Below are 25827 nucleotides of genomic sequence, written 5' to 3'. Positions count from 1 at the left end.
CCATGGGGTCGCTGAGTCAGACACGACTGAGCGACTTCACTTTCACTTTTCACTTTCATGCATTGGAGAAGGAAATGGCAACCCACTCCAGTGTTCTTGCCTGGAGAATCCCAGGGACGGGGGATCCTGGTGGGCTGCCGTCTATGGGGTTGCACAGAGTCAGACACGACTGCAGCGACTTAGCAGCAGTAGCAGCAACAGCATACAGCCTTTGATCTGAGGTATAACTGGTATTGAATGAAATACACAGGCCTTCAGGGTAGAGCCCCCTGGATATGTTCTGCTGTGTGTACCGCTTTGTCACCCCTACCCGATCCAGTGACAGGACAGTCAGTCCCCAGTAAGTTCTCTAGCATCCCTTCCAAGTCAATAAACTCTGCACTTAACAAATGTTTTAATTAAATATTACACCCACCGGTATTTATAACACAGATGCAGGATTATCTTAGTGGATACTCATCCCCTACCATCCATCGTCAACAAAGACATCATCAGGAGTATTGGGGTCTCCTCCCAACCACCCCCATCCACTGCCCACACCCAGAGGTTGTGACCCAGGTCTGGATTCCTAATGAGTAGTGTTTAGTTTTAGTGTACATATTCCTGACTAATGAGTTCAGAGACAGACCATAGTAATGAGGACTACATAAATATGTACCATGTATATATAGACTTGATTTTTATCAAGGAGAAGTTTGGAGTTTAGCCTTGTGCCATGCCTGTAGACCTGTGAGGGGCCACACACTCACTGGCCCCATTGATGTGTATTGAGAGAACTAAGTTGCCTGTGTGAAATTTGAATCTTATTCTAAGGGTTTTGAAGCACCTTATAAAAAGCACAATCGAATAGGGATTTAAAAAAAAAAAAGGAGAAAGTGAGATAAAGAGCAGATAGGCAAATTGCAAATCAGATGTCAGAACTCTCTTTTTTTTTTCTTTTGAACTTTTTATTTTATATTGTGGTAAAACCAGTTAACAATGTTGTGATAATTTCAGATGAATAGTGAAGGGACTCAGCTATCCATATACATGTGTCCATTCTCCCCCAAACTCCTCTCCCATCCAGGCTGCCACATAACATTGAGCAGAGTTCCATGTGCTATACAATAGGTCCTTATTGGCTGTCCATTTTAAACATAGCAGTGGCGTACATGACCATGCCAAACTACTCTCCCTTCCCCCTGGCAATCATAAGTTCGTTTTCTAAGTCTCTTCCTATTTTGTAAGTAAGTTCATTTCTTTCATTTCTTTTTAGATTCAATATATAAGGGATGTCACACGATATTTCTCCTTCTCTGTCTAACTTACTTCACTCAGTATGACGCTCTTTAGATCCATCCATGTTGCTGCAAATGGCATTATTGCATTGTTTTTAATGGCTGAGTAATATTCCATTGTATGTATGTAACACAGCTTTTTTTATCCATTCCTCTGTTAACAGATATTAGGTTGCTTCCTTGTCTTCTCTATTGTAAACAGTACCACAATAAACACTGGGGTGCATTTTTCCATTCAGATCATGTTTTTCTCCAGATATATGCCCAGGAGTGGGATTGCAGGATCATATGGTAGTTCTATTTCTAGTTTTTTAAGGAACCTCCGTACTGTTCTCCATAGTGGCTGTACCAATTTATATTCCTACCGACAGTGTAGGAGGGTTCCCTTTCTCCACCCATCTTCAGAGTTTATTGTTTGTGGATTTTTTTTTTTTTTTATGACAGCCATTCTGGCTGGTGTGAGGTGATATCTTATTGTAGTTTTGATTTTCATTTCACTAATAGTTTGATAGAAAACCCTTTGTTTTTGGATCTGATCACAGACCTGACGGAGGTGGGTGCGTCCTGGGGCAGAGGAAACATGCCGGTGCTTCAGGGAGACACGGGACTTTCTGAGGAATTTATATAATGAGATAGAAGCATTTAGGGACCTACCGGGGCTCAGGGGTTGTTCTAGACACTGTGGATGCAGCAGTGAAGAAAACAGAGACTTCCTTCGTGGAGGGAAGAGAAAATAAAAGGCATTTAGTTGACGGTTTCTGAGGAACAAAATAAAGCAAGTGCAGGGCTGCATAGGTTTGCTTTCTACTGGGAGAGTCCAGGTGGTCTGTCGAGGGGTGTGGGGCAGAGGACAAAGTGAAAAGTGAAGGAGGTGTCTGGCGAAAGAGCGAACCAGAAGCCTGAGGCGCCCTGATTGACTAGTGATGACAAGGGAGGTCAGTGTTCCTCACAGCTCCCAGGAGGAGGGGCCATGCCTGAAGGGCCGCAGGGGGAGATAGAAGGAGCCTGAAGGGCCTCAAGGGAGATAAAAGGAGCAAGGGGAGAAAGTGGCCCCGAGCCTGCCTTGTAGGGCAGGGCAGGCAGGTTTGAGGAGGTTCAGAATTGGCTAGTGTGAATGCTCTTGGTGGACTCTGGGCTGTAGGGTGGTCTAGATGTCCTGTACTTGGCCCTGTGGTGATTTGGAGCTGGAAATGTTGGCTTGGAGGGAGAGTTTGATAAAGGAGGTGGGCAGTGGGTGAAGGGAGGAGCTCCGTGTTGGTTGATTGGCAGATGAAAGATGTGCTTGTGGGGAGTCACCACCTCTCTCTGGGTATTAGTAACCCTGGGAGGGGCAGTCTCTCCAGGATGAGCAAGGTCCCCCCAAATGCCAAAACATCCTAAAGTACAGAAAGTAAAAAATAGGATTGATGCTGGAGGCTAGGGCAGGACTAGGGTAGGCCAGTCATGTGGGGTCTTCTGGCCAAGCATAAGCTTTGATTCTGGGTGGGCTGGTCAACCTGGAAGGTAGCCTGTGGCTTTGGCCACGTTCAGATGCACAGGTCCCAGTAATCTTTGCCGATTGATGAAACTGCCTTCTTGGCTGTCAGTGACTTTCAGACTCAACCCGCGTCTCTTCACTGGAAGCCTCCGAGTCCTACTAACAAGCTAAAACCATCTGTTTTTAGTCTTTCTCTCCCAGTAAACCATCAGTTTTATGGGGGAGGAACTCGTCTTACTTTCTTGTTCCTTGTGCTTAGGACAGAGTTCCAGGTTCCTTTTGGTAAATCAGCATAAGCTACTTAATTTAAGCCAGCCTTGCCTTCAAAAGGGAGAATCCGCAAAGGACCTGGGGCCGTGGGGTCTGCATACAGATTTCTGCTGGTCTGATCTGTGGTTCCCAGTGAGGCTGCACTTGAGGACCACCAAGAAAGCTAATGGAGATGCTGGTGCCTGGAGTGAGGACCTGCTTGCTGGTGGTGCTCACAGAGCAAGCCTGGACTGGCAGCAGCACCATGGAAATGCAGAACCTGAGGTCCCCCACATGTGCTGAGTCACCATCAGTATGTTGGCAAGATCTTCAGAGATCTATATGCCCTAGAAGTTGGGGACGTGGCCTCCTTGAATGACCTTCCTTCTTTCTACCACAGTGTTAGCTGGTGTTGATGTCAGACCAGGAAATTGCCATTCAGGGCAGCCTGTGTGTTGTGCTGCTTGTTTCAAGCAGATCGGCTGGAAGTTTGGTCAGGTTTCTTGGAGAAAATCTGGAAGCTAACCCAGAACACGATGTCTCACCCCATGTGCAGATAAATCCCAAGGTCTTCCATCTCCCTCTCCCGAGGACTTAGCCCAGGCAAGGGGTAAGATGCCAAGCCCTAGGCCCACACTGGGCTTCAGTGGCAGGGAGGGTCACAGGTTACTGGCACTTAATGAACTAATCAATATTTTGCTGCAGACCAAGATTGCCATGCATGCAGGGCATTCAGCCCTTCGGGGTCCTCGCAGGGGCCTGTCACAACTGCTTCTACAAGCTCGTCTCTGATTCCGAAGCTGAGGATTCTTGCCTTTGAGTGAGGATCTGCAGGCAGAAGAATAATGTGCCAGTGCAAGTGCAGGAAGGAACAACTTAGACTTCTGCTCATTTTTGCATCTCTATTTTGTCTGTAATACACACCATATAAGAGTGTTACATGTCGGGCCTGTGCATACTTTTCAACATTTGAAAGCATCTTTACAGGGCCCTTCTGTTGGAAGATATTCCACATGAGGGTCTCAGCTTGGATTGGGCAAAGCAAAGTGTGTGACCGTCACTGCTCCCCACTTGTCCCTCAACTCTGTTCACCACCCCCATTCACTTCGTGCTCACATTCTTTCCAAGAGAGAGGAATGGCAGATTTAGCAGTTGTAAGGTGGTTGGGTTGAGCTATGCTTGACATACTTCAGAAATGGAAAGGAAATTGGAGGAAACCTTTGGGGAGCGTATAGAAAACCTGAGAAACAAAATGAGTGTCTCTTTTTCTGTTTAGCGGCGTAGAAGGAGTAAAAGGAAGAAAAGGAATTCGAAGAATGCTTCCACATCTGCAGAGCTGGATTCCTTGTCCCCATCCTCATTGGAGCCCTGTAGTCTGAGTTCGCTTGCAAACTCTGGGCTCCAGGACACAGCTTCATGCCAAAGCCCAGCTCAGCAGGGTAGTCCCACTCACCAGCCAGGCCTGCCCCCAAGTGTGGACAAAATACCACTGGAGGCTATGGGGCACCCTCTGCAAGGGGAGGCTGCAGGAGAGGCAGAAGCAGCCATAGGCACCGAGTCTCTAAGCAGCCTGGCACCTCAGGACCAGACTCTGGGAGGAGCCCTCCCAGAAGGAAATGACCACCAGTCCCCAAGCCCCTCCACAGGTGAAGATCTCCCCACTTCTGCCAGTGAAGGCTCTCCTAGGGAGAAGGATACTGCCCAGGAGCTCTTGTTTCCTGAGCCAAAGGCGGACACCTCCAAGCCCAGGAAAGAGCTGCAGACCACTGAGCAGCTGGCCAGGGCTCCTGCCTCTGGGGTGAGTTAGTTTTGGGGTAAGTTAGGGGAGTGATGACCAGGGTAGGCCTGCCATGTCTCAACACCTTGCTGTGCAGTGCGGTTCTGACAACACTTCACTGTCTGGGAAGGGAGTCCACTTGGACTTGCTTCTTGGGAGGGGGGCTGTGGGAGGGGCTATGCCTCTACCCTGAGCTTCTGACCCCTGTTCCTGGGCTGGTGGCAGAGGCTGACCCTCATGCCACTGAGTCCAAGTTTCCCTGTGCATTTTGTCATTTTGGCCCTAATGTTTTGGGGCTTTATTTCTTCCAGGCAAGTGCTGCTGCAGCTGAGCCAGCTGGTTCAGTGGAAAGAGCTAAAAAAGATGTTAAAGATAAGACTGAGGAAATGAAGGAGCCACCCACAAGTGTCCCTGCTTCCCGAAACCACCGTCAGGTAAAGCGTCTTGTGCCTGCCTGGTCGCCTTTCCAGGATGCCCTCCCCATCCTTGCTGTCCATCCCATGGGCTGCTCCTTTTAGTCCCGTTCCTTCCGCAGCTTAATCATTTGGTGAATATGTGTTAGGTGCTGGGAGTATAGCCATGAATGAGACTAGTTCCTGCCTTTGGGAGCTCACATTCTAGTGGGGAGAAAGACATGCAAAGCCAGACTGTGTGAACTTCCCTGGAGAGAAGTAGGGCAAGGGACTGAGGTGGGTGCCAGTCAGGGCCTCTCCAAGGAGAACTCAAAGAGTGACAGGCAAGCCATGTGCCTATCTGGGGACATGCAAAGGCCCCAAGGGAGAGTGTGGTGGGCTTGTTTAGGGGGCAGCAGGAAAGCTGCTTCTCCCGAGAGCAGGTGAAGGGAAGAGAGGCCAGGGTTGGGGCTGGAGTTGACAAGGTTGGCTCCAAGGAGTCCAAGGCTCCCCTGTGGTGGGTGGACCAGAAGCCGTTTAAAGGTTCTGAGCAAGGAAGGGATGTGACCAGTCTGGCGACTGTGACAAGCGTCCTATGTTGGGGGCAAGCATGGAGCCTGGTATAAAAGTTGGGGTTTGGGTGCCTGTTCCAGGAAATTGCAACCAAGGACCAGATGGCTGATCCTGGAGGGAAAACAAATGAAAATGAGAAAGCCAAGCCAAAGAACCTGAAGAGTCCAGAGGGGAATAACGGAAATAATGCAGCCCCTGTGAAAAATGAGAAGGAGCAAAGGAACCAGAGCACACAGCGAGCTAAGGAGAGGTGGGTGCAACGGGCTCAGGAAGGCACAGGCCTGGCCCCCACCCAGCACTGGGGCTGGAAAGGGCTACACCACCCCAGAGGAGATTCCCAGGCTGCCTTTTTGTTGACTCGCAGTGCAAAGAGCAATGCTCAGGAGGTAGGCAGGGGAGGGGCATCTGTCCCAATTCTTTGACTGGTTGAAATGCGCCATCACATGGTCTCTGGGGACCTGGAGCAGCATTGACCTTACAGAAGTCAAGAGAGAGGCAGTCATGCCCCAGAGTACTCAGTCACCCCCTCCCACCCCCCCTCTTTGGAGCTGGGCAGAGATCACCCCACCCTGTGCCCACTGTCCTCCTCCACCATAGAGGGAGAGCCAAGGGGACCCACATGGTAGGCAGTCTATCTGAAATGTGGGCTCTCTTGCACTTTGCTAGGGTGTGTGTTAGTGCACACCCAGAAACAAGATTGTGTGTGCACATGTATGCCTGCATGTGTGTGTGGAGAGGGAGTAGAGAGACCAGATCTAATCAGTGTTTTCTTCTGTGACTTTCCCCCAGCCCGCTGAGCTCCACAGAAGGAATCATGGTGTACTTCCATGCTATCATTTCTAAACATTTTGGATTCAACCCCGATCAACACAAAGTATATGTTAGGGGTGGAAAAGAACTCGGGAAGCCTGCATGGAATCATGATGTTTGCGAAATGCACTACAGCAAGTAAGTATATCCCAGTTGGCCCATAAGGAAATGTACAGAATGTCCAGTCTTTGAAATATATTGAAATCATAATTCTGATCAAGTTGATTAATTCTCATAACTTTTGAAAGATGAATATTTCAAAAAACTCTTCCCTATAATGAAGTTCTTTGTCATCCTTCATTTGGGTCTTCTTTCTGTCTCCGTGTGGAAGTGAGCCTTGATCTAGAAGCATCCCTTCTTTCAGCATAGATTTATAGCATTAGGTCTGCACTCCATGTTGTGTTTGAGAAGAATGAATATTTCTGGGAGAGTATTTTCACATAACCAGCTACTGTCCTGTTTATTCACAGAGACTTACATGAGAACGGGTCCCTCATTGAAGGCAGCACCACCATTTCCAAGCAGCACGTGGATAAACCCATTCCTTACAAGTACGTTATCTGCCGAGGCAAGAACTCTGTGGAGTATGAGTTCATCTACAAAGAACAGCCAAAGAAAGGCGAGCACGTGAACCGCTGTCTGCGAGTGAAATCTTCCCTTCTGGACTCTGGAGGTAAGCCGAAGACTCTTGATCGATCAGCCTCTGAAGCTGGACGATCCTCTCTGGAACAAAGGCTTTCCTTGTCCTCTGTGGGTGTTCTTTGCTTGGCATTGGCCCTGTCATACCTCCCGGCTTTATGTTTTCTAAGCCTGAGCTTGGCAGCATGCTTCTAATCAGTTTAACTTAAGCACTCACAAGAGTAAACAAGGTAGCAGATGTTTTCTAAGGGAAAGGAGAGAGGGTGGATCTGCTGAGAAGTGAGGAGACTGGGGCTTGGAGAGGCAGCAGTGGTTCTTTACCATCTGAGCTACTATTAGATAAAGCCTACTTAATATTAAAGTTCTTGTTTATAAAGATTGATCTGTCAGCTTTTGAGAGATGGACCAGTCTGTCACTAAGACCAGGTGCTTTATTTTGTTTGTTTTTTGGGGGTGCATAAAACAGTTTTATTATATTCATTACTTCTGTAGGTTAGCAGTTTGGATGGAGCACAGCAGGGCTGGCTGATTTCTGCTCTCTGATGTCTGGAGTCTCAGCTAGGCAGGATTGAAAGCTGGGAGTGACTTGATGAAATCATCTGGAGGGGTCTTTGCCATTGAAGCTGCCCATGGCAGGGATCTCTGTCGGGTGTCTGACAGCAGTAGAGGTCAATGGGGGCAGATGCTTGATTATTTTGAACTGGCCCAAAGAGAGAAGAAACTAGAGTCGTGTTGTCTTCTTAAATGTGCCCAAGTGTTGACTTCATTGCCTGCCTTTGCAAGACTCTCCTCTATGTGGGCTGATTGCAGAGTCCCATGATCCTTTCTGACTTTGCCCTGCACTTGCTGGATGATCCAAACTGGCTGTTTCCATGCTTGAGATGACCCCTCATCAGACAAGAGCTGGTGCTAAACTAGCCTTTGCAGAAGACATGGTAATGATTTGGGATGGCAGGTCTCCTTTGCTCTTATTTAAGAAGCACTGCCTTAGTGACTTCAGATTTTATCTGGCTGGTTCCTGGTACTTAAGCTGTCAAACCAGATAGAGATGCACTTTTTAATATGAGCCAGTCATTTTAAAGTCCATTAAAAAGATTTTCTTTTCTTCTTTCTTTCTTTTATCGAAGTATAGTTAGTTGTTGTTTTAGCTTCAGGTGTACAGCAAAATTATTCAGTTATTTATTTTTTTCAGATTTTTTCCTTTATTAGCTTATTACAAGATATTGAATATATTTCCCTGTGCTATTACATTAAATCCTTGTTGCTTACCTGTTTTATATATAGGTATGTACCTCTTAACCCTATACTCCTAATTTATCCTTCCCCCACCTACTTTCCCGATTGGTAACCATGTTGGTTTACTTTGTATGTAAATCTGTTTCTGTTTTGTAAATAAATTAATTTGTATTATTTTTTGATTCCACATATAAGTGATATCATATAATATTTGTTTTTCTCTGTCTGACTTAATATGATAATGTCTAGGTCCATCCAGTTTCTGCATATGGCAATATTTCATTCTCTTTTAATGACTGAGCAATATTCCAGTGTGTATATGTCTGTATGTGTGTATATCATGTCTTCTCTATCTATTCATCTGTTGATGGACACCTAGGTTGTGTTCATGCTGGGTTATTGTAAATAACATTGGGGTGCATGTATCTTTTTAAAATAGAGTTTTCCTGTTTTGTGGATATATGTCTAGGAGTAGGATTGCTGGATTATATGGTGGCCCTATTTTTAGTCTTTTGAGGAACCTCCATACTGTTTTCCATAGTGGCTGCACCAGTTTACATTCCCATCAACAGTGCAGGAGGATTCCCTTTTCTTTACTCCCTCTCCAGCATTTATCTGTTGACTTTTTGATAATGACCACTCTGACCTGTGTGAGGTGATACTTCATTGAAGTTTTGATTTGCATTCCTCTAATAATTAGTGATGTTGAGCATCTTTTCATATGCCTGTTGACCCTCTGTATGTCTTATTTGAATATGTGTCTATTAAGTCTTCTGCCCATTTTTGGATTGGGTTGTTTATTTTTTGATTGAGTTGTAGGAACTGTTCATTAAACAGATTTTTAAGTTGGAGAGTTAAATCAGAATTGCCAAACAACTTTATTTTTTAGATGCTTTCTTAATCATGATATTGTACTAAATAGAGTTTTTCTTTTTTTTTACTCTGGGTCTTCAATGCTGCATAGACTTTGTCTAGTCGTGGCAAGCGGGGGCTTCTTTCTAGTTGCTGTGCTTGGACTTCTCATTGCAGGGACTTCTCTTGTTGCAGAAGATGGGCTTTAGGGTTCATGGGCTTTAGTAGTTGAGGTGCATGGGCTTAGTTGCTCCCTGGCATGTGGAATCTCCCATGACAGTGATTGAACATGTGTCCTCTGTGTAGGTACATGAATTCTTTACCACTGGACCACCAGGGAAGTCCGAGTTTTTCAGTAATTACATTTTGCAGCTTTTAAAAAGAAATCAGCGTTAGAACTTTTCCGTCCTTGTTGCAAAAGTCCACGGGCACTTTGGTTACTTCTTGGTGTGGGCTGTCCTATTTAGATGTTCTGTTGGTAGACTGACCTTAGAGCTCCCTGGAAGATGGTACCTGGGTTGGTTGGGTTAAATCAGGCATTTTAAGCAGGAAGGAGGTGAGTCATAATAACCAATGGAAGGGCTGATTGGAAGGCCAAGGAGGGCCTTCATTGGCTTCTGAGGGTCTGGAGGTCACTTCTTGGACCCAGGTGAGGAGGTGCCCCAGCCCCTGACATCATCCATGATTTGTGAGGAGTGTCCGGAAGGCAGTGGAATTTTGTTCATTGAGGAAAGTTTTGTAATTTGCTCCATTTGGTGTGATGGTGGTTTATCTATGTTAAATACATTTAGTTTTCATTAATCCCAATAAACAGAGAGATGTCTTCCCTCCCCTCTTCCTCCTTCTAAGCCTCTTGTGAGCACTCTCATTGGTAGAAGCCACTGTTGCAAGGCGGGCAGAATGGAGATTCTGGGTTCCGCCTCGTGATGCAGGGAGACCAGAGGGCAGATGTGTGTGCTGGTGGCAGAAACAGCCGTCACTGGCACTCTGTCTGTTCCAGTGTCTTTTGCGTTGTGCTGTGTTTTGCCTGAAACTGATTCTGCTGTGTCTGTTCCTCACCCCCACCCTCTCAGCCTCTTTGCTTTTGTTCCCAACTCCTCAGTTTTCTCTCAGATCCAGCTGTTACAGCCACATCCCTGTTTTGCTGAACTTTAGTTGGTTTGGGTTTTTTTTGGGGGGGGCAGGTTGGGGGTGGGGGGCTTTACTGTGCAACTTGGGGGAATCTTCGTTCCCAGACCAAGGATTGAACCTATGCCCTCTACAGTGGAAGTATGGAGTCCTAACCAGTGCATCACCAGGGAATTCCCAGTCTGATCATCTTTAATGGATGAATTTAGCCCATTGGCATGAACTGTGACTATCGACGGAAGACATGATAGTCTCACTTTTGACAAATTACCTTATCTTTCTGTCTACCTTGTTTTCCTTGTGCTTTTTTGTGCTTTTTCTAGCTTTTGGATGTTTTCTCTTTTCTCTATGAAGTTGGAACTTAAATATTTTATTTCTAATCTTCTAGTAGATTCTTTGAGACCAAGACTGTTAATGTCCATCCCTGCCCCACTGTTCTGGGGTCGAGGGTGTCCCATGCCAGGACCCTGACTGGCGCTCCCCCGACCTCCATGGCACTAGCCATCCCAGGCCAGCAGCTTTCACTCACCTTTTCTCTGGAAGAATGTTTGGATCAGGGAAAGCTTCCACAGGAGCTGACGCTTGAGGTCAGATCCAAATAGTGATTCCGAGTTATCGTTGGGCAGGGCTGGGATGGGGCAGGGATGTGTGAGCAGGACTTTCCAGCAAAGACAATAGGCTGGGCAACAAGAAGCAGGAGGCTTGTTCAGAGGCTTGACTTTCTGATTTTCATGGCTATTTTTATGCACTTGTGTTGCCTCTGGTGTCTTACTGACCTCTTTGCCTTCTAATTAGTTGACAATTGATTTTCCTGGGTTTTCTAGGTCTGCACTCACATCATTTCAGATGGTTATAAGAGCAAGCATGAGTTCAACCCTTGCCCCATGTTGAGTGCTGTTTTGTCTGCTGTGTGACCTGTACCATCCTTCATGAGGTGGTTATCACTGTTCCCAGGACAGAGGAAATGAGCCCTTGCACCAAGTAACATACCAAAATGGTGCACAATTCCTAGTGAGTGATGCAGTTTCAGTATGAAATTTTTGACCTTCATGTGGTAATTTTCTAAGGAACTCACGTACCAAGTATGCTGAGCCATCTAGTTCAACAAAGGCATGTTTCAAGTACTTTCAGGGTAGTTGCAGGGTGTCTTGGTTACTTGTCCTAAACATCTGTGCTACCTCTGGTATCAAGCCCCATGTTGCTCATCTGCGGCTGGGTCCGGATGGAGTGAGTACTGGCTGCGTTCTGTTTACCACATTCTGTAATTTTCCTGTCCTTCTTCTCTTCTTTGGCTCCTTCATTCCCTTCTTTTATTCCTTCATCTTGTTTCTTCTGGTCAAGATCAACCTTCCAGGGTGGAGTGTTCAGGTCTAGTGGGTTTCGATGCCCTTAAGTATAATATTCTCTTTACTCTTAGACTGGCATCAGTATGATGATATAATTTGTATGAGGCCCCCTGGGACACTTCAGAAATGGATTAATCATATAACAGATGGTACGAGGAAAGAGTTGGTGAAAGGGAAGCAGTTCTCAGCTGCAGTCATGCTGGATCGCATCTTCAGCATTCTTGAAACCTGGAATGCCATCAATTTAAAGAACTTTTTCACCCAGTTCCAGCAGTTCTATAATGTCATTCGTGTGCCCATGATCTATGAAGGAGAAGAACAGCCATGGATTGCTCTACAGTATGAAGAGAAAAAGGTACCAGGGGTGTCAGCAACATCTCCCTTTTCTGTCTCCTGGGCATTCAGCATCACCTCACCATCTAGTGGCCAGATGACTCAGTGGATGGGGATGGATGGGGACAGGCTATTTCAGCCTCTTGTCTCCTAGCGCCACCACTAGGGAATTCTTTGTCCTCCTCATTTTTTGTCTCCTCCCACGTCCTCACTAGGGCTTCGCTGGCGGCTCAGATGGTAAAGAATCTGCCTGCATTGCAGGAGACCTGGGTTCAATCCTGGGGTTGGGAAGATCCCCTGGAGAAGGGAATGACAACCCACTCCAGTTTTCTTGCCAAGAAAATCCCATGGACAGAGGAGCTTGGCAGGCTACAGTCCATGGGGTTACAAAGAGTAGGACACAACTGAGGGACTAACACTTTCAGTTCAACTCCTCTAGACCCACCTCCATGCCTGGTCCCACCCTTCCCCTCCACTACCTGGTCCCACTTCCTCACCTGCCCTCTACTGGTCCTACCTCCTCACCTGCCCTTTCCTTCCACAACAAGAAGACTGGCATCCTCCTCCACGGCATCTCCAGCTACTGTGTGGTATGGCTTAAGCATTTTTGAGACAGAACTGGAGCCACGTCTGAGATGACTAGTGAACTCTTATAAGGCTCAGGACCCCAACCTGAGATCCTCTCCAGCATACTGAGGCCTCTGGATGTACCACTGGTGGTACCTCCCAAAGTCCCAGGGCAAGGGGATGCTCAGGGTTTGGTGGGGAGGCAGGTAGAGGGTGACTCCTCCCCAGAGATTTCCCTGCCCCTCATTCCTGAGGGCCCTCCCCAGCTCACAGGAAACGAAGCTCAGTGACAGGCAGGTCCTGACACCTCTGGTGTGTTCAATGCCATGGTTGTGTGTTTTCCTTTTCTCCTGGGATCAGGTGAGGAAGCACCTATGGGAGTGTTTGACAAAGAAAATGGCACCATTTCTGAAAACCGGTGGGGACCCTCTGCCTGAAGACTGCCCAGTGAAGAGTAAATTGAGAATGGGCATGATTGTCCTTTTGTTAGTGGAAAAATTCAACTTCTTCTTACTGGAAAAAGACCTGGCCTCACTCTGTCACCTCCTTCACTCAGATGCCACATCACCAGATGCCTTTTGCAGGGACCTGAAACACATCTTGGAAACATCTCAGAGGTAGTATGTGTGTGTGTAAAGATTTCCTAGCTCTCTCATGGTGTTTATCTGATTATAAAAATAAGAGCTTGTCATAGAATGGATGAAAACATACAAGAAAAAAATGACCTGTAATTTTACCACTCACTTTGTCATTTCAGTGTTTATCAGTCTAGCCTTTTTCTAGTCTATGTACTGTTTTTCATTTTATTACACATTCTATTGAGTACTTGCTTTTGAGAGGCTTTGAGATGTATCTCTTTGAGGAGATACCCCTTGTCCAAGGTAAGGAGCAGTGGCTGCACTTTGCTGGAGCAGCCATGAAGAGATACCCCACGTCCAAGGTAAGAGAAACCCAAGTAAGACGGTAGGTGCTACAAGAGGGCATCAGAGGGCAGACGCACTGAAACCATACTCACAGAAAACTAGTCAATCTAATCACACTAGGACCACAGCCTTGTCTAACTCAATGAAACTAAGCCATGCCCGTGGGGACACCCAAGACGGGCGGGTCATGGTGGAGAGGTCTGACAGAATGTGGTCCACTGGAGAAATGAATGGCAAACCACTTCATATTCTTGCCTTGAGAACCCCATGAACAGTATGAAAAGGCAAAATGATAGGATACTGAAAGAGGAACTCCCCAGGTCGGTAGGTGCCCAATATGCTACTGGAGATCAGTGGAGAAAGAATGAAGGGATGGAGCCAAAGCAAAAACAATACCCAGTTGTGGATGTGACTGGTGATAGAAGCAAGGTCTGATGCTGTAAAGAGCAATATTGCATAGGAACCTGGAATGTCAGGTCCATGAATCAAGGCAAATTGGAAGTGGTCAAACAAGAGATGGCAAGAGTGAATGTCGACATTCTAGGAATCAGCGAACTGCAATGGACTGGAATGGGTGAATTTAACTCAGATGACCATTATATCTACTACTGCGGGCAGGAATCCCTCAGAAGAAATGGAGTAGCCATCATGGTCAACAAAAGGGTCTGAAATGCAGTACTTGGATGCAATCTTAAAAACGACAGAATAATCTCTGTTCGTTTCCAAGGCAAACCATTCAATATCACAGTAATCCAAGTCTATGCCCCAACCAATAACGCTGAAGAAGCTGAAGTTGAACGGTTCTGTGAAGACCTACAAGACCTTTTAGAACTAACACCCAAAAAAGATGTCCTTTTCATTATAGGGGACTGGAATGCAAAAGTAGGAAGTCAAGAAACACCTGGAGTAACAGGCAAATTTGGCTTTGGAATACAGAATGAAGCAGGGCAAAGATTAATAGAGTTTTGCCAAGAAAATGCACTGGTCATAGCAAACACCCTCTTCCAACAACACAAGAGAACACTCTACACATGGACATCACCAGATGGTCAACATCGAAATCAGATTGATTATATTCTTTGCAGCCAAAGATGGAGAAGCTCTATACAGTCAGCAAAAACAAGACCGGGAGCTGACTGTGGCTCAGATCATGAACTCCTTATTGCCAAATTCAGACAAATTGAAGAATGTAGGGAAAACCACTAGACCATTCAGGTATGACCTAAATCAAATCCCTTATGATTATACAGTGGAAGTGAGAAATAGATTTAAGGGCCTAGATCTGATAGATAGAGTGCCTGATGAACTATGGACTGAGGTTCGTGACATTGTACAGGAGACAGGGATCAAGACCATCCCCATGGAAAAGAAAAGCAAAATGGCTGTCTGGGGAGGCCATACAAATAGCTGTGTAAAGAAGAGAAGCAAAGGAGAAAAGGAAAGATATAAGCATCTGAATGCAGAGTTCCAAAGAATAGCAAGAAGTGATAAGAAAGCCTTCCTCAGCAACAATGCAAAGAAATAGAAGAAAACAACAGATTGGGAAAGACTAGAGATCTCTTCAAGAAAATTAGAGATACCAAGGGAACATTTCATGCAAAGACGGGCTTGATAAAGGACAGAAATGGTATAGACCTAACAGAAGCAGAAGATATTAAGAAGAGGTGGCAAGAATACACAGAAGAACTGTACAAAAAAGATCTTCACAACCAAGATAATCACGATGATGTGATCACCCACCTAGAGCCAGACATCCTGGAATGTGAAGTCAAGTGGGGTTAGAAAGCATCACTACAAACAAAGCTAGTGGAGGTGATGGAATTCTATTTCACATCCTGAAAGATGATGCTGTGAAGGTGCTGCACTCAATATGCCAGCAAATTTGAAAAAACTCAGCAGTGGCCACAGGACTGGAAAAGGTCAATTTTCATTCCAATCCCAAAGAAAGGCAATGCCAAAGAATGCTCAAACTACCGCACAATTGCACTCATCTCACACACTAGTAAAGTAATGCTGAAAATTCTCCAAGCCAGGCTTCAGCGATATGTGAACCATGAACTTCCATATGTTCAAGCTGGATTTAGAAAAGGCAGAGGAACCAGAGATCAAATTGCCAACATCTGCTGGATCATGGAAAAAGCAAGAGAGTTCCATAAAAACATCTATTTCTGCTTTATTGACTATGCCAAAGCCTTTGACTGTGTGGATCACAATAAACTGTGGAAAATTCTGAAAGAGAGGGGAATACCAGACCACCTGACCTGCCTCTTGAGAAGTCTGTATGCAGGTCAGGAAGCAACAGTTAGAACTGGACATGGAACAACAGACTGGTTCCAAATAGGAAAAGGAGTACGTCAAGGCTGTATATTGTCACCCTGCTTATTTAACTTATGTGCAGAGTACATCATGAGAAACGCTGGGCTGGAAGAAGCACAAGCTGGAATCAAGATTGCTGGGAGAAATATCAATAACCTCAGATATGCAGATGACACCACCCTTATGGCAGAAAGTGAAGAGGAACTCAAAAGCCTCTTGATGAAAGTGAAAATGTTGGCTTAAAACTCAACCTTCAGATAACTAAGATCATGGCATCTGGTCCCATCACTTCATGGGAAATAGACAGGGAAACAGTGTCAGACTTTTTTGGGGGGGCTCCAAAATCACTGCAGATGGTGACTGCAGCCATGAAATTAAAAGACACTTAATCCTTGGAAGAAAAGTTATGACCAACCTAGATAACATATTGAAAAGCAGAGACATTACTTTGCCAACAAAGGTCCGTCTAGTCAAGGCTATGGTTTTTCCTGTGGTCATGCATGGATGTGAGAGTTGGACTGTGAAGAAAGCTGAGCGCCAAAGAATTGATGCTTTTGAACTGTGGTGTTGGAGAAGACTCTTGAGAGTCCCTTGGACTGCAAGGAGATCCAACCAGTCCATCCTGAAGGAGATCAGCCCTGGGTGTTCTTTGGAAGGAATGATGCTAAAGCTGAAACTCCAGTACTTTGGCCACCTCATGCGAAGAGTTGACTCATTGGAAAAGACTCTGATGCTGGGAGGGATTGGGGGCAGGAGGAGAAGGGGACGACAGAGGATGAGATGGCTGGATGACATCACTGACTCGATGGACATGAGTCTGAGTGAACTCCGGGAGTTGGTGATGGACAGGGAGGCCTGGCATGCTACAATTCATGGGGTTGCAAAGAGTCGGACACGACTGAGCGACTGAACTGAACTGACTGACTGATGGGCTTCCCCTGTGGTGCAGTGGTAAAGAATCTGCCTGCTAATGCAGGAGACATGGGTTTGATCCCTGGGTCTGGAAGATCCCTTGGAGGAAGGCATGGCAGCCCAGTCCAGTATTCTTGCAGTTTATACGGTAGTAAAGAGTTAGACACAAATGAAGCGCCTGAGCATACACGCACGCAAGGTGTATCATGTCTTAGCCCCGTGGGCCTGTGTTTGGGGGGATAGGTCATAGTAAGACAATGAAGCTGGACTCGAAGATGTTTGTGGAAGTACTGTGGATGCCCTCACCGTGGCCTCAGCCTCTGTTGTTCCCAGTTTAGGAGCCACTGCTGTGCCCATTGCACAGGGCTGGGAGTGCTGGGAGTACTGGGAGCACGGAGGCTGTGGCCTGTCCCGAAGACACTTATATTTCACTGGGTGGAGACGCCTCCCCAGAACCCTCTGATGATCCCCAGGTCTTTTTTCTGCAGCTGTTTGAATTGAACTCAAGAATAATATTGGGTAGCCTTCTCTGAGCAGCCAGTCTTAACAGACACTTGCCTCCTGGTTTTACAAATTTTAAACATCCAGTTAAATCCTGTCCAGGATTTAATAAAATTTTGAAAGAGATAAGAAATGCTGGCAAAGGTACATGTGTTTGTAAGGAACGTGGCATGTATTATTTGTAGGCTCCCCACTTAGATGTAAAAAGGTGCTTCGTATTTAGATTTACTGTTGCCAGACGACCTGTGTTCAAGCCCCGGCTCTACACCAGGGACCTTTTGCAGATCACAAGCCTCTCTGAACCTATGTCTCTCCCACTATCATGGAGAATGGAAGGATACCCTTGGGAGTTTGCTCTGGGGCTGCAAGAGGGCCTGTTCAGTGCCTGACACTTTTGTTGGGTGCCCAGTGAGCCCTGAGGTTTCTCCCTGGTCAGATACCCAGAGTGCTCTTCTGCTCTGTGCAAGGAGCTGTCCCTTCCCTAATGGATGTCAGACCCCCAGGTGAGCCTCACATTGGCCATCCTGGACTCATGTCCATTTCTGTTCCCTTTCTAGCTGGCGACAGTCCTTGGTAAACCTGTGCCAAATGTGCATGGACAAAAAGGTTGACTTTTGGGTGTGTGCCCTGCCTGTGCTGCACCACTGCATGGACCTGTCCCCGCCAGCCCAGGGCTCAGTCATGCAGCCTGAGGACACCTGGGCAGCCCTTGAAGGCATCTCCTTCTCGGAGTTTCGGGAAACAAGACCAGATCAGTAAGTTTTGGACCTGCACTCATGTATGTAAATTTTAGAATCATAACTGTGCTTCCAAGATCTCCAGTGGACTTCCAGTATCCACTTACCTCTCCTTCTAGTGATGGAAGTAATATATTGCTTCCTTTAAAATTACTTCTTTAAAAAGTTTTAAACATGCAAGAAATGGAAAACTACAAAAATGGCCTGCAACCACAGAGATAATCATACACTTTGGCCTGTGTATTTGCAGAGCTGTGTCCAAATGTGGCTATGTGGGTGCTTTATATATTTAAAAATAAACCACAAAAGATAGATTATTTATTTTTCTTACAGTTGTATTGAGATATAATTGAGGTACAGCACTGTTGAAGAAATACAGCATAATGATTTGACTTACACCATGAAATGATGACCAATGATAAGTTTAGTGAACATCTGTCATCCATAGGTGCAAAATTAAAGAAACAGAAAAAAAAGTTTCCTTTTTGATGAGAACTCTTTGGATTTACTCTAACAACTTTTATGTATAATCCACTGTACTGTTAATTATATTTATCATGTTATACATTATGTCACTGGCACTTATTTATGTCTGGAAATTTGTGCCTTTTGTCTGGTTTTGTCCAATTGTCCCCCACTCTCTGCCTCTATAATAGATCATTTATCCTGTTTTATTCTGTTTTCCAACTTCCTTTTTTCACTTAACAGTGTATTGTATCAATTGTATGAATGATTTTATTTTTGCCAGTAAATACACACCTATCGTAATGAGTGCTTAGTGTTGCAAATTTTATTTCGCTAGTTCTCTCTTCCTGGACACCTGGATTGTTTCTGCACATTCGCTTTGTAAGCATGTTTTGATGCACTTCTTTGTAATTTTCCGTGTCCAATTATTTCCTCAAGATAAATTCCTGAAAGTGGAATCGAAAAAGATCAGTGGCTTTGCACTCTGTAGGTACACAGTGAAATACCATTTTGAGGTAAGCAAAGACTTTTTAGAGAAGACACAGAAAGCACAGTCTGTAAAAGGAAAATGGTAAATCAAATTTAAGTACAAAAACTAAATAAAAAATACAAATTCAGTCAAAAATTAATATTAGCAGTTATTACCAAGCACAGAGAACATTCCCCATTTACTTTGTCTTTTGTCAAAGAAACTATTCCAAGTCTCATCTGCTCTCCCCAGTCTAATAGGATCTAGCCTGTAGGATTTTAGGGACTGAAATAGTGAGCAAGCTAAATTAAATTATTGCTTCCTCACTATTATTGAAATCTTTTGAAATTAAAGCCAAATTAAGATTATTTATAAAATTATATATACTTTAAATGACTTTCAAGGGTCATTTATCTTGGAGACCAACTGTCTAGAAGAAATTTAGCTGGAGAATGACAAACATTAGCATTGGTCTTAAATATTGTATCTTTCAGGCAAAAGTGGCCTTTAGTATGTAGTGAAGCTTTATCCACGTGTTTCTCGTAACCTCTGTCAGTTCTGTGGCACTCTGCTGTACAGTATTTTCTTTCACATTGTCATCTTTTTGGGTGTCCAGGACAGTGTTACAGAACAGAATAATTTAAAGACCTTCCCTGAACTGGGTTCATGTAGAATCCAGGGCATCATGCATCAACATGCTTAGTTCTTAAATTGTTACACCGACAATGGAAAATGGCATCAAAAGTTAAACCAAGAGCTTTTGCCATATCCAGCAATCCTACTTGTGGGTGTATTTCCCAAGGAAATGAAATAAATATCTCAAAGAGATATCTGCACCCCTATGTTCATTGCGGCATCATTCACAATAGCCAAAATGTGGAAACAACCTAAGCGTCTGTCAGTAAATGAATGGATAAAGAAGAACTGGTGTGTATGTGTGTATACATATATATGAGTATATATATACACACCGTATATATGTATACATGATGAAATATTATTCAGTCAGGAAAGCAAGGGAATCCTGCCACTTGCAAAACATGGATAGACCTTGAAGGCATTATGCTAAGTGGGATAAGGCAGATAAAGGCAAATACTATAGATATGATATCCCATATGTGGAATCTGAAAAAAGTGAAACTCACAAGAGCAGAGAGTTGAATGGTGATTACCAGGGCTGGGAGGTGGGGAAAAGTGATGATGTTTGTCCAACAATACAAACTTCAGTATTCTGAGGACAAATTAATTCTGGAGAGCTAATGTACCACCTGGTGATTCTAGTTGCTACTATATTGTTTACTTAAAAGTTGCTCAGAGATTAGATCTTAAAGATTCTCATACAGAAAAGAAATGGTAACTGTATGACACAGTGGATGCAGGGATCAAGTATTGTTACTGTGGTAATCATTGTGCAGTATGTAAGTGTATCAAATCAACCCTAAACTTACAGTGTTATATGCCATATTTCAATAAAGCTGAAAAATACTTAATTCTTTTTTCTAAGCTTTTTATTTTGTATTGGGGTATAGCAGATTAACAGTGTGGGGATGGTTTCAGGTGAACAGCGAAGGGACTCAGCCATGCATATACATGTATTGAAAATGCTTAATTCTTGGTGAATTTTTTTATTATTGTGGTAAAATATACATAACCTACAATTTTACATCATTGTAAAATGATGTAAATTTTACATTTATAATTTTAATCATTTTAAGTGTACACCACCACCACAGTGGTGTTAAGTACATTCACTCTGTGGTGCGACCAATACCTCTATTCATCTCCAGAACCTTCCATCTTGTAAAACTGAAACTGTGTTCTTGATAATCAGTAGCCTATTCTCCCACCAACACCAGTCCCTGGTCCCCACTACTCTGCTGTCTGTCTCTATGAATCAGACTTCTCTAGGGACCTCACATAAGTGGAATCAAATAATTTGTTCATTTGTGAGTGGCTGATTTCACTGAGCATCTTGTCCTTAGAGTTCATCCATGTTGCTGAATTCTTAATATATTATTGTTTACTTCTTATTTGATCGAGTTGTTGGCATTTCAATTATTTTTGAAATCAGAGCTTTCTAGATCCCTTCTAACATAATTTTAATTAACTTTGTTTCTTTTACCGATCTCACTGCTACCCTTTTTTTCTGTTCCAATTTTCTCTTATAAGGAATCAATTACTCCAGCTAATGGAAAAAAACAGATATTTGCTGAATGTGGATAAATATCTATTCCGATCCTGGTTCAGTTTGCTTCCTCTGAGTAACTTGACTCCTTACATGGAACACCTCATTGATTACCTGAGTCAGTGTCCCCCGCGTGTCCTGGACTGTCTTCTAGGGACTTGGTACCGTCTGCACGGACTTCAGGAAATCTCTCAAAGAAACCTTGAGGTTTGTTGTCTGGAATCGGCTCTTGAGACCTTGCTTAACAAAAGCAGGTCAAAAACTAATCAGTCAGAGTTTGTGATTTTCCTTTTCTGAAAACCTGATCTGGTAAAGCACTTAGATATAAGAGAACTGGGAAGAGTCAATATTTCTTAGGGTAAGGGGTTAATTTACTTGAGTTTATTCTGTTTCAGTAAACAAAATTCAATAAAACAACAGCCTTTGGATATGTGAGATTGTGCAAGTCAGGGTTAGAAGTTATCCTGCATGCTGGTCCACTTCCTAATTGCTATTGTCCTTTCCCATTTGGGGGAGGAGAAAATGGTTTAATTTTAAATCCTAAGTTTTAATTGTAACACGTATAAGATTAGTACTTGAGCCCCTTAAAGCTTGTTTATAGAAAGAAAAGTATTATGCCTTATTATGTCGGATTTTTTTTTTTTTGGTTCTGTTTTAGCAAAGATAGTGGCATCATGATTAAATCTTCCCTTTTTTCTTTTCTTCCCCACCATAGAGTATTGAGAATACTTTTAAAATGCTGTTGTACCTTCTGGATATTTATCAGGAAAAGTAAGTAGAAAAGTAAAAGGTAATCTCTCTTGTACAAGATTATCCCTTATGATTGGGTTTATGCCATATTTGCTGTCATTAATGTAAGGCCATAAATTAATATATATTCCACTTTTTTTTCAAGGTGTTGATGTAATCATCCAACTTTTTTAAAAAGGGAAGAGCACAGAAATCAGCTGCTAACATTTCAGTTTATTTTCATCTAATTTTTTTCCTGTGCATTTTTGTCATTTATTTTTAAGTGATTATCATCATATTACATATTCATGCTTGTGTCCTGCATCTTATCAGCATTTAGTCTTCAGATTTTTTTTGCAAGTCAGAGAAGCTGGAAATAAATACAAAGGTAGCTTTCCATAATGATCTGAAGTCATTTGCTCCTGCAAATATGTGTGAGCTCTGACACCCTGGAAGCACAGTGTACAAAATGAACAAATGTGGGAGAGAAGGTAATTTTTTTAGATTCTCGGAGCACTGCCAGGATGACCTCACCTGAATTCTTAGAGTGTTCAGGATGGAGGTGGGAGTGTCAGATCTTCATTAACACTAAGCACCTGGGACTTCATGGACCCCATCTAATTCTGTGTATTACAGAATCGCCCCAGTAATTCCTGTCTCTTGCCACCTTCTAAACCCTCCTCTGATCAGCTCTCTACCTCTCAGCTCTGGTCATGTATCAGCCAATAAGCAGGTCCACTCAGAACTGAAAGAAATTTCATGCACAGGACATATGCTTCTAGCATTTCTTTCCTTTTTTCCCTCGCTGTAGCTTACAGATTCTTTTTTTAAAAAATTGTATGGTATTTGAATCTTTGGTAATATCCATCCTTAAGATTTTTTTCGAACAAAGGAATACACTTGGAAATAGTTTAACTTGCTTTTGTTAAAATAGTTCAGACCGTGGAGGCAAATCAAAAAGAGTTTTATTCCTTTTTATCTTAGTCACAATTTCAAAATTAATGGAAATGTTCTGGATGTTATCCTATATGGGATCAAGTACATGCCTCCCTTGTAGGCGTTTTAAAGGGCAGGAACTTGTCATGAATAATGGGTACTGTTTTCTAATTCCTCCTAAATTACTTCATTCATTTCTCTCAACTCTTTGTGGGTTAGGATTCTTGAGGAGCCCTTGATACAGTCCTACTTGACTGTGTGCCTGAAACTTCATGAAACTACCTGCAGAATATCAAAAGCCCACACGTTTTATGAGATGCCTGCCTTATCTGCTGAGATTGTTCGCAGAATTATTATACTTAAACCTGTAGTGGTAAGTGGAACATGTACACATAATGCCATACCCAGCAGAGCTATGGAACCTGAGGCATCCTCTATTCAAAAAGGAGATAGGCTGATTCTAGGATTGCTGGAACGACAGAGCGGCTGGTTCCGCCATCAGATGTGTCAGTACATACTGATGCCGGCTTTTGTTCTGCTCACAAGGCTATTTTGGTGAACCAGGATCTGCATGCTTGCCCTCCGGGGCTTACATTAGAGGGAAGAACGGAGGAAGGAGGCAGTGCAGGACTTCAAGTGTAGAGTATTAGCTGTAACTGGGTAAATTCAAGAGCCCAGCAGGTGGCCAGGACTTCAAGCAAGAATCTCCCCACCCAAGTGCATATTCATGCCTAGTCTTTCCCACCTGAGCCTTTTTCCTGTTCACTGAAACTCAAATACAGTAGCAAGGTCCACACACCTCAGTGCATACCTAAGAGCCTTTCCACACAAGCACCACCTCCTGCATCAAGCTGTAGGAACAATCCAGAGTTCTGGGCCCCCTCCCTCCACACCTCCCACTGGTAAGCAGTCTTCTGATTACTACCACCACAAGTTAGTTTTACCTGTCTTGGAACTCTGTCCTTTTTTGTGTCTGGCTTTCACTGCTCAGCACATCTCTGAGATCCATCTGTGATGTTGCATGTGTCCACAGCTCATTTATCCCATTGTTGTGTGGTCTTCAGCCGGTGGAGTTTGAGCTTCCACATGAAGGTGATAGATGATTTCCTATTCAGACTGACCATTTGACAAGTCAGAACTGTGACGTTAGTGATATAATTGAGTGTGTATTTTATCTTTGTTCCTTTTAGCTCTTCTTTTTTAAAAAAATACCAAGGGAACATTTAAAAATAAACATTGGTAGGATGATTGCTTTTTCCTGAAGTGGATATTGTTTAAACCATCCTAGGCAGGTGCCAACTTCTAGATAAACTGTGTTCAAGAAATGTGAAATTTGTTAGTTACTTATGGTATATGTCCCTGCAGAAATAACTATCCTGAACATTGGTTGGGATCTCAGATTAGTGTAACCACAGTCTGGTCCAAATTCTCTAAATGTGCCATAAAAACCAAAAGCTTTGCAAAACTGAAATTAAATAAAACCAAAGTATATGAAGAAGTTTTGAACGCTTTTGGTTATGTGCCAATATAAAGGGTTGATAGGATTGACAGGATATCAGGTGGAGAAAAACAAGGAACAAAGGCGAAAGTTCTAAAGATTTTTAGGCTTGGGTTGCTGCTGGTTGCAGGGCAACCCAGACGGAGAAGAGAGGTGCTTGGCAGCAGGGATGCGTAGGAGGGGGCAGTCCAGTGAGCACATAATTGCAGCACAGTGGGTTAACACTAAACTGGAATGTCCATAAGGTGCCCTGGGAACACGGGGCCTTTGCAGGGGCTGGCGTTCCCACAGAGTGAGAGAGCAGCATGTGCGTGTCAGGGAGGAGAGGATCCTGCTGCTCTGCAGGTAGGCTAGCCTGGCTGGAGATGGAGCCTGGGTCTAGGCTAGGGCAGATTGCAGATGGCGTGCACACCCTGCCAAAGTTTCTGGATCATTGGAGAAGTTGCTGGCCCATTTGGTGACTTTCAGTTTGGGCCAGCATGTCCCATTTTCAGCTGAGAACTGTTGCTGGCCCACACCACCCATATCCTGTGTGCTATTCTCCCAGGATAGCTGGACCCCTGCCCACACATAACCCAGCCTACCCCTCACACTCTGCCCAGAGCTCCCTGAATCTTTCAGGGGAGAACCTGCCCCCACAAACACACCCAAGACTGGATACAGCACCCTTTATGTGTTAGTTGCTTAGTCGTGTCTGACTCTTTGCAACCCCATGGACTGTAGCCTACTAGGCTACTCTGTCTGTGAAATTCTCCAGGCAAGAATACTGGAAAGGGTTGCCATTTCCTTCTCCAGGGGATCTTACTGACCCAGGGATCAAACCTGGGTCTTCTGCTTTGCAGGCAGATTCTTTACTATCTGAGCTGTTGGGAAGTCCCCAGCACCCTATATGTGCCTTTCCTATCTTGTTACTTGCCCTGTTTACTGATTGTACTGGTCTCCCACTTAGCAATCAGCTCCTTGGGCAGCAGCCTCACTATGATGTCTCTAGCCCTTGGGCCCACCATCTCTGGAAGGAGGGAGTGACACCAGCAGATCCAGTTTGGGGGGCCTTGGCACTTACACAATCTGTGGGACTTGGTTGAAGCAAAAGAGAATACACATCAGAACTGGGAGAGGCCTCTTTCTAAGTGGAGCTGATGGCTGTATCCACTTTGTGGTAAAGATGCTTCTGATGAGAAAGGGAAGGAGAACAGGAAAGAGGAATCCCTATCCCTAGAGCCCTCAACCCCCGGGAAAAGGGGCTTTTCAGGGGGTGGGAATGAATGGAGAACCTCAAGGAAAGAGCACCAGGGTAGGGATTTGGGTTTCCTCCTGGCCCTAGCATGTCAGTCAGGGACAGGGTTTTCACGAGCTTGGCTCTCTGAGCTGCTGGAAGCTCTGAGCCCGTGGTGCACCCTTCTCCCTTGTCTGTCAGCCTTTCTCCACTCAGAGTCCAGGAGGTCTACTGGTTGGTGAGGCAGCATCGCCTCTGTTATAGTTGCCTGGGGTCACTTGAGG

At 44.4% G+C, this 25827-nt stretch overlaps 1 protein-coding gene across 4 annotated transcripts in view; it reads left to right on the top strand.

Annotated features, from left to right (window-relative positions):
• The window catches only part of LOC509283 (E3 ubiquitin-protein ligase RNF213), a 122064-nt gene that overhangs the window by 23426 nt on the left and 72811 nt on the right, over positions 1-25827 (top strand). For 3 of the 4 annotated variants that reach the window (XM_002696144.6, XM_005221118.5, XM_015458942.3), the window contains 11 exons: positions 4280-4801; positions 5092-5214; positions 5826-5995; positions 6535-6693; positions 7026-7228; positions 11828-12111; positions 13017-13273; positions 17866-18063; positions 21149-21371; positions 21880-21935; positions 23049-23202. In XM_002696144.6, the coding sequence (XP_002696190.2) occupies positions 4280-4801; positions 5092-5214; positions 5826-5995; positions 6535-6693; positions 7026-7228; positions 11828-12111; positions 13017-13273; positions 17866-18063; positions 21149-21371; positions 21880-21935; positions 23049-23202 (2349 nt within the window). The remainder of the gene's footprint in view (positions 1-4279; positions 4802-5091; positions 5215-5825; positions 5996-6534; positions 6694-7025; positions 7229-11827; positions 12112-13016; positions 13274-17865; positions 18064-21148; positions 21372-21879; positions 21936-23048; positions 23203-25827) is intronic. The other variant, XM_015458943.3, reaches the window with a different exon arrangement.

Source organism: Bos taurus, chromosome 19, assembly GCF_002263795.3.
Source record: "Bos taurus isolate L1 Dominette 01449 registration number 42190680 breed Hereford chromosome 19, ARS-UCD2.0, whole genome shotgun sequence".
NCBI lineage: Eukaryota > Metazoa > Chordata > Mammalia > Artiodactyla > Bovidae > Bos > Bos taurus.
The sequence above is the reverse complement of the archived record's forward strand: the minus strand, read 5'-3'. Positions and strand labels throughout refer to the sequence as shown.